The sequence below is a fragment of the Halyomorpha halys genome, unplaced genomic scaffold, assembly GCF_000696795.3.
Source record: "Halyomorpha halys isolate HHAL.00 unplaced genomic scaffold, Hhal_1.1 Scaffold262.1, whole genome shotgun sequence".
NCBI classification, from domain to species: domain Eukaryota; kingdom Metazoa; phylum Arthropoda; class Insecta; order Hemiptera; family Pentatomidae; genus Halyomorpha; species Halyomorpha halys.
Genome location: NW_027109480.1, coordinates 411,134 through 420,514, shown reverse-complemented (window position 1 = coordinate 420,514; position 9,381 = coordinate 411,134). Strand labels below are relative to the sequence as shown.

The 9,381-nt window shown below is 30.7% G+C and overlaps 1 protein-coding gene across 1 annotated transcript in view; it reads right to left on the bottom strand.

The window, feature by feature from the left end:
• Positions 1-9,381, bottom strand: part of Ca-alpha1D (Ca[2+]-channel protein alpha[[1]] subunit D) — a gene marked incomplete in the record, with an annotated part of 380,374 nt that overhangs the window by 19,995 nt on the left and 350,998 nt on the right. The window contains 5 exon segments of the mRNA XM_067047658.1: positions 1,392-1,493; positions 2,220-2,321; positions 3,402-3,535; positions 4,131-4,335; positions 7,398-7,622. Of these exon segments, the coding sequence (XP_066903759.1) occupies positions 1,392-1,493; positions 2,220-2,321; positions 3,402-3,535; positions 4,131-4,335; positions 7,398-7,622 (768 nt within the window).

The following is a 9,381-nucleotide window of genomic DNA, read 5'->3' as shown; positions in this document are numbered from 1 at the left end:
TATACTGATTTCATAGCTTTAACAATATTCAATATTGTCTTCTCTGATTCTATCTTATTAGAAATCCTTTTCAAGTATTTACTACAAAAACTTTTAATATTTTCAGATTATAAAAAGCATATGAATTTTAATTATTACATAACTTTTACATCTAATATGATAAGAAACAATAGGGATTGTCAATATTTCAGTAAATTTGAACACCATTGAACCTTAAGTCCTAGAACAGTGCTAGTTAAAAAATGTTATCAGACTAAATTAAAAAAAAAAGACTAGGATTTGGAATTATTATTAATATTATTTTTTAAAAATCATTTTAATGAAAATGGGTTTAAATTTCTTTCATCATGAAAAGTATGCACTATGTCCAGAAAAAAAAGTTTTAGGTATTTTATGGGTATTGAAACAATTAGGAATACAATAGACTTAATCAATACCACATAAAATAAGGAACATAATCATTTGTTAATATTTTATTCAATATAAAATATTACCCAAAGAATATCTGACAGTAAGGTTCAGCTAACATAGATTTTATATTATATGATTTTTTTTTTTCTGTAACATGGTTAGAAAGATAGTTAATAAGGTAAAACTTTTAAATATTCACAAGAAAACTAATTCATTTTAAATCAGAAGGAAATAATTTATTTTTTATAGAACATAGATAATAAATAGCTCTAATAGTATAAGAAACATAATGCAGGAATTCTTACTGAATATGCTGTCATAAATACCTTCAGAATTACCTATTAAATTCGACAATAATTTTACTTATTATTTTCATACCAGATTGAGTGGCATATTGCCAATAATACTGTACGAGAAATAGTGGCATATCTGATAAAAAAAATTGTTTTATTTTGTTTTTGACGTATTCCATAGATTTTACTTAAAACTGTGGTTACTTTTTTGACAATCCTAGCTTTTGGCTAATCTTTATATGGACCACAGTAGAGACATAAACCCCTGTCTACAGTAATATCATTGGAACACGTCAATTTCAAAGTAAAACCAAAACTTTTTTTTTAAATACCACTATTCAAGCAAAGCAGTATATGTATAAATAATCATACATTTGTAATAAATACACTAAAAATATTTATATTGTTTATGTTTTATTGTTTATGTTATTGATATATGTTTTATTTATTTACATTTAAGTTATTGTTCTGGTTATAATTTACCAGCAAAATGCCTGAAAAGGATCTCATTATTATTGTAAAATAAATAGGATTGTTTTATAAGCATATTAATCTAATTAGAATAATAGAAAAAATAAAAATGAACAAAAATAAAGAAATTAATTAAATGCATAATTAAATTAACAACTAATTTAGTTATACAATGAACTAAAGGTAAAAGATTCTTTGAAGATTATTTTTTATTACCTTAGTATTGGTAGGAGTAGACTTTAAAGATCTAGCTCTGTTTATACTGCCATGTCTACGGCGCATTGATGACCAGACACTTCCAAATAGTGAATGGTTTCGCTAAAACAAATTATCAAATATAAAATAAAGAATTATGTAGTTCTGCTAATCATCTCTCAATTCTTATAATCATATGTTCATATGACATTAATATAGAATTCACTAATTATTTCAGGTGTGACAAAAAATTTTGGAATAGTGAACTGGTAACACTAATTGAACAATAGAGATATCTTTTTAAGGATAAAAAAATTTAATAATATCTATTTCATATAAGTTCTGAAGACATATGCCGTAACGATAACTAAACAAAATATTCATCATTAAAAGTAATAAATACATTTTCCAGCACTAATTTTGATTTGTTCTGATTAATCATTTTAGAAAATTATTTATTTTCCTTCTCAAACATTTAGTTCGTTTAGTTAAATAAAAAACTACTGCCATTCTTTTTAAAAAAATAAATTAGAAAATCTACAACATCCATTACTATATACAGCGGGATTCATTTTAGTACAAACAAAAATAAAATAAAAGGTGTTAACGTTAATCTTGTTTTTAAAGTAATGTTCATTAATTTTATAACAGCTGGCTAGAATGAAATTACGGAGTGTTGTTAGTTGACTAAAACAGAGTTTTTAGCCAGAACATCTGTCTTTACTCTCTGATGAAGACCTGAAATTCAGGTCGAAATGTCAGCATGTATAAATAATTTTTTGTTTATTTTCTGATCGCACCCCTGACCATCTTCTCCACATAAAATAAAATTATTTTAAAGTTAAGTACCCTGTGCGTTGGTTCAGGATTATCGTCAGCAAGTTCCTCCAAGTTTCCAGAAATAGCTCTTTTCAATTCTGGCCCTGCATCGTGTAGCGTCCTTAAGCCAGCCTAAAATAAAATAAATGCATCAATTTGACAATTAACTAAGTAAATGAGAGATTTCATGAGTTATTACTGTTTTAAATGATCATCCTGATTAAATTATGTATCCTATTTTGAAGCAACCAAAAGCTATTGTGCATCTTAACTTCATTACCAATAGTGTTTTCCTATTTATATAATTTACTGTTTATAATATTTGAAAATTTTAATTAGATTAGCTTCATTTATTATTTTTAGAAGCACTTGTGGAGTTAGTTGTGGAATTTCCATCAGCTTTAAAAATAAAACTTTTGAAACTAAAGAAATAATAGCTTATAAATAATATGATAAAAATAATGTTTTTTTATTAATTAAATTATTCATTAATTCTATTGGCTCTGAATAATGATGGGAGTATGTGCTTTGGTAGGCTGTAAAACATAGAGGGTTGGATGCATTTTGTTTTTTCTTTTGGATCATTATGGATTGATGATCAAGCAGGTGACAGATTTTCAATATATTTATTTTTGGTAATTATTGTTCTTTATATTTAGGGGAATACATAGGGTTGTGTTAAAAAATTAAATTTGAATTGCAATTGGAGTATTTTAAATACAAAATTTGCAAAATTTAACATCATTTAGGTACCACCTTTCACTCATTACAATTGCTCAAGAGATTAACAAACTTCCAACAGATCTTTTTCATTCAAAGTTGCAGCCTTGCCAAGCAAGGGTCCTTCCTTATCAATGGAGATGGATCCTTTTCAATGATCTGTTGGGGTTTGTTCATCTCCTGAATAAACAAAGCATTCGGAAGTCGATAGTTGTGATCTAATTAAAGCATTAATGAGTACTTGTAATTTCAATGAATTTTGAACATATTTTATGAGGTACAAATAGATAATTAAAGAAATAAAAATATATACATATCACAAAACAAAACCAAAAGCCTTATCAAGGTAGGATAATTTAAAAGTTTTTAGCAGAAGGAGAATATTTTATTCTGCTGGTAACAACAATAATAAAAAAAAATATTGAAATAAAAATAACCCATGGTATTAGAAAGTAACTGTGTGTGTGTGTATATATATATATATATCATTACCTGCAATGTGACTGTATTATGTGATTCTTTATCACCATCCCTTAATTCCTGCTCTTTCCTTTTTTTAAATCTTCTAAAATAATCTTGGATAAGAAAAGTGGCATAGAACTTTCCTACAGTGACTTCATCATCAACTAGAACAGGAATAAGTAAATTAATTAAATATTTACATTGTTAACAAAAATGTTAGCAAATTATACTAATCATCATGAAAGTCAACCTTCATTAAATGTATAAAATCCATGAAAGACCAGGAAGTAGAGGTTACTCTACAAATTATCTACCATCTGATCTGAGAGTGAAAGCCGAGAGTTATTAGATGGGTTTATCAATAAATGATAAATTTAATCCTCATAGGCTAGATTCAATCCACCACAAGTTCTGACTTAAGCATGGTAATACCACGTCCATCCCAACATATCCTTTCTCAATGCCACAATAATGTGTAAATATTTTTATTTATTTTTTTTTTAGTGTAGCAAGCTATTTATAAAAAACCTTAAAATATTGAAACTAGTAAAATTTTAATAATAATTATTTCAGAACTAATTGAGAATATATACAACACTTTTAAAAGTTTCTAAATAGTCCTTGATGGATAAATTATTAAGTTTAAAATTATAAATAAATATTTAAAAAAGCAGGTTTAGCTTTTAACAAACAATTCATATATTAACAAAAAAATATAATGATTTTACAAATTATTAAAATATACATAATTATCCTTACCTCCAGGTGGTGGAACAACTTGATCCAATAGTTTTGGGCTTGTTCGTTTCCATATTTTCTTTATAACTGCTCTAAGCTCAGCATTAGCATCATCAATATTTCCTTCTGTTTTAATCCTTAGGGATGTTCGAACAACAGCAAACAGAGTTGCATTGAACATAACTGTACCATCACTGTTTAGTGGCATGTTCATTGATACAAGCCTCTGAAAATCACCAAGACAAGTGAGTTACCTCAATTTTACAAAATCTGAATGGTTATTTAGGGTTTGTGTTTGATGATTAAAAGAAATTATTATATTAAAACAAAAATTTAATTAAACCTTGTCCCATTATTTGCTACCGAAACATCTAATAATTATTTTATAGCGTAAATAAGAAAGGAATTTCAATATAAAAGTAATGGCAACTAGACTTTCATTTTCATTATATTTTATTAGCTATAAAATAATACATCTTCATAATATCTCAACGTTTTAGAGTTTCACTCCCAACTTCTGAACTAAACATTTTTCTTTTGTGTGTTGATGTAGTTCCTCCAAACTCTTCTTTAATTTACTTGAATTGCGTATTCTAATTTAATTTTTGTCATTGTGTTAGTTTAACTATTAAACTTGTAACTTTCATACAAGTGCTATTTTATTATTTGATATCCAAATATTACATATTCAGGAAAGTGAGCAAGTATTTGGAATGATAATAGACTGTTGTATTTTACTTCTTAGGATTAGGGTATATTTAAAATGTTTCTGACAGTGCTGGGTGTCCCCTGTAGCTCTACTTTTTATCCTTCTTCGAGAATTTAATCAGAAAGTCCCCATTCTTTGCAACTTCTAACCATTTCCTCTGGGACCGATAAATTCATCGATAAAAATGATATGGGCAATATGTTTCCTTCTTTAAGGCAGTAGAGTTGTTTCAGTTCCTTACAGAGCTACTGATATTTTCTTATATTCTTTCCAACCACTTCATGTAGATTGTGGTCATTGGGAATTCCTGCTTCAATCATTGCAACCATCTTTTCTTTTTCCACAGAATCTTTACCTGGTTTATTGTTCATCATTTTATGATCTTTGATTATAGGCTGATCCCAATAAATAGTCATTACTTAATCACAGAGAATGAACTGCGGAGTATGACAGTAGTAAGGCTTTTATACCTCTGTAAATTTGTAATATTTGGCAAGGTTTTTGGTGAACTAGTTTTGCCAAGTCATTATGCCTTTCTAGATATTTTCTTCCTGCTGTCTGTAGTTATATGCTGAATGGATTAAATTGTAACTTTACAAAGTCCAAATTCATCATTAATGTTTTGGTTAAATATGTACTTAAGGTATGAGTTAGAAGTCCCTACTTGCTCCTATATAGCCAGAAGAAAACTCACTGTTTCTGGTTACAGTTTTCCTTTTCTAAGCCAGAATGATTGATTTCTCTTGAAATCAGTGCATTACAAAAATTACTGCGAAGTTGCTTACTACTATAATCACTCATCAATTCCCCACTGGTTACAGAGGATTTCAGCTCAGCTGCAAGAATTAATTCCATTGTCATAAGGGAAGTATATATGACTACTGCGGATTACTACTGATAATTTCTTAATGGCATCTCTTATTCCCGATAGCTTTAAGGAGGTTAATGAGACATCTTTCACCTTGTTTACTCAGAAGCTATACCCAAGAAACTGAAGGTTTTAGATGATTTTTCAGGTAGCAGTCATCATAATTCTAACTTAATAATCTAGTACTTGCAAACTAATACCCGATTATTGTATAATTTTCCTTTTATTACCATTGTTTTATAGTATTCCCCACTTTTTGAATTCAGTTGTCTATCCCTTATTTCTTTTAGAATCCTTTATTTGATTTCAATGTACAACAACCTAAAAGAGTAAGGAGTTATGCCTTAAATGATTAAAACCATATTATTAGATAAACAGAGTGGCTATTTAAAAAAAAGTGGTAATTTGTTTAAAGAATTCTTTCCATGAATTACTAACTCTGTGACAAGCCATTAGGTAAGCCCAATCTCAAAATGAACCAAATAGATCCCTCTCTAATGAGAGGCATAAAACAAACCTAGTTGATGTCAACTTTCCAGATTTAGAGAACTTTCTAACTATGGCTGAAGTGAGAGTCGAAATCTCAATTAGCAATGACTTCCCAAAATCCATATTCTAGGGGTTATAAAATAGATATAAATTGCACCCACTGCCCTTTGATGACCTTCAATACAAGGCACAAGTCAATTGCTTTCAGAAAAACTAAGACAAAAACAAGGCACTGTGCTTTGACAACCTGCCTGGCCAATTATTCCAGAGATGGGGAGATTATAATTCTAAGTACATCACAGCCTTATTCTTCTGACCTGAGTTGGGGAAATGATTCCGAGAGTTTAGAGTAAGAAGGTATTTTGTCTAACTCATTGGAAGGGAAACCTTCTTGAGATGAATAATCATTGGTGCATCTCTATTCTGCCATGCACTTTGATATTCACAAATATATTGTGTTGATTGCTGCCTTATGTTGAGAGCATCTTGGAGAAATATCAGTGTGACTTTTAAAAAGGCCAGTCCATTACAGATCAGATGCTTGCCCACTGGACCATTCTAAAGTGAAGAAGAAGATACCACAACCAACGGCACAATTTACTAGTTGACTTTAGATCAAGAGAAAGCTATTAGATTATTAATGATCCAGACCAGTGGAACGGTCTTTAATCGAATGGTACAAATTTTAGGAAAGGTAAAGACCAGGACATTGTTCGAAGATCCAAAGCTGCAGTAAGAGAAGCCTTCCTTGCCCTCAAGGATGCTTCCAGAAGAACTGATTAACGTAGGTAATGGTGTTTTGGCAGAGGTAATAGAATCTATAGAATCTTAAACGAGGTGAATAGAATCTTCCATTTTCAATTCTGAATTGCATATGCATCTAGAAAATCTAGAAAATGCTCAGTATCGAGAGCAACGAAAAAATGATTATGGCTTTGTTGTACAGAATTTGTCCCTATGATATATTATCCAAAAAAAAAAAAAAAAAAATACATAGCTGAAAACACCAATTGCACCTGACTGAAAGGGTTTTTGAAGCTTAAGAAGGTGAATGGTATTTTGGAGAAGATTCAAGGCTTCTTACGAATGAGGCAGTCATCCTACTCACACGGTGTTCCTTAATAATATATAGTAATGGCTTGATAATGTATAGTAAAACAAGTAATATCAATATTTTTACATTTCTTTATGATTATTATAATATTATTCTAAAGTTACTTACTTTGCAAGCTACACGATGGGGGCATAATTTTCCAAAACCAAGGGGTGGTGAAATTTTCCTTAATAATGTTACAACATCTAAATGTTTGATTCTTCCTTTAGCATCAGGATCATATTCACTCCATAGTCTAATGAACTCATCTAAATGGTGAGGACCAAGAATAGACCAATCTCTTGTTAAATAATCAAAATTATCCATTATAACAGCTACAAACAAGTTTATAATCTGAAATGATGAAAAAATGTGATTAGATGTTCAAATAATGACATAACATTATTTTTAAAAAACATTACAATAGTGCTTTATTAATTCAAATGATACTAATAGTGACTGTTACCTTCCTGACACCACAAACTTATTAACCTATTGTAAAAAATAGTTTTTGTTTTTGATACAATCAAACCCTAGCTAGCACCAATGGAAGGGACTCATTAAGGAGTTTTACAGCTCTCTTTTGAGAAACTGGAATGGTAATTTTCTAGCCTTACAGAAATATCTAATCAAGTATAATCTTCCCTATTTTGAAATATAGCAATACTTCGTTTACCCACATAGAAATTGATCATATGTTTAATATATTATCAAAATAATCTCTTATTTACAAGTTAAAACTTCTTATTTTGCTTCTCCCTATAGTGCCACTCAGCGTAGGGAAGTGTTCAGCCACCGGCTTCAACTTTCTCTATCAGCAGCTAGGTTCCTAGCATGATGAATATCTCTCCCTCATGCTCTGCGAAGCCTGTCTACATACTCCAGGTAGGACATCCTTGGTCATCCACAAGGCCTTCTGTCATCTGGCATATACTCCATCGTCTTTAGGGGGTCCCTATGTTCCTCCATTCTAATGATGTGGCAGAAGCATTTCAACTGCCGTGTCTGCAGAACCTTCTTCACTGAGGCAATCCCCAGTTCCTGGCATATCCTCTCATTTCGGACACGATCTCTCCTTGTCTTCCCCTCCATTTTTTGCAGAAACTTCATTTCTGCAGCAGTGACTTTACTCTCCTGCTGGTCCGTCAATATCCAGTTCAGCTCCATACAAGAGTATCGGCAAGTATACAGACTTGTAGATATGGAGCTTGACATTCCTACCTACCTCTCGCTTCCCTACAGTATTATAGATCTGGTAATAGACTGCATTAGCCTTTCTTTATCCTGTTTGATATTTCTGAGTCTATTATAGTTCCTAGGTAGGTGAAATCTGCAACCACTTCCATTTCTTCCCCGTTACAATATATATGGAGATCTTCTACTTGCCTCCCCACTTGTAATGTCTTGGTTTTGCTGGTATTTATTTCCATTCCTTTCCAGGGGAGCTCTTCGTCCCATTCAGTCACTGCCTACTGTAATTTATCAGGGGTGTCCTCGACGAGAAAAATATCGTCCGCATAGAGGAGTGGTATGACCACTAGGCGGAGGTTTCTACGGTCCAGGAATGTCCTCTCTGTTCTTCTTTCACAGATGGCAGCCACAGTAAAAATAGCAAGGGATTTAGACTGTCACCTTGTTTGACAAAGCAAAAGCAATCAGATGCCTGTCCATTCAGCCTAACTATTCCTTTTGGGCTTTGATAAGTGGATTTAATAGCGCCCCCTAATGTTCTTGGAACATTCTTAGCTCTGAGACCCTCCCATATTTCATGTCTTGGAATGGAATCAAAGGCTGCTTTGAAGTTAAAACTTCGCTTAGTTAAATTCCAATTATGTGAAATGAAATAAATAATTTCCTTCCATAAAAAAGTAACTAAGATTTTAAGTAAAATAAAAATATGTCCTGAGTGATATTATGTCATCAATTTTTATGCACATAAAGAAAAAAAAATTGTAAAATACAAAGATAATTATTGTACCATATCCAAACCATGTATTCTTGCAATAAATGTATATATACAGGTCCCCAATATGTATTTTATGACCTTTATTATATGTTAATAGAGTAAAATTTAGTTACATTCTGCTTACTGGGTTAATATAATATATATATA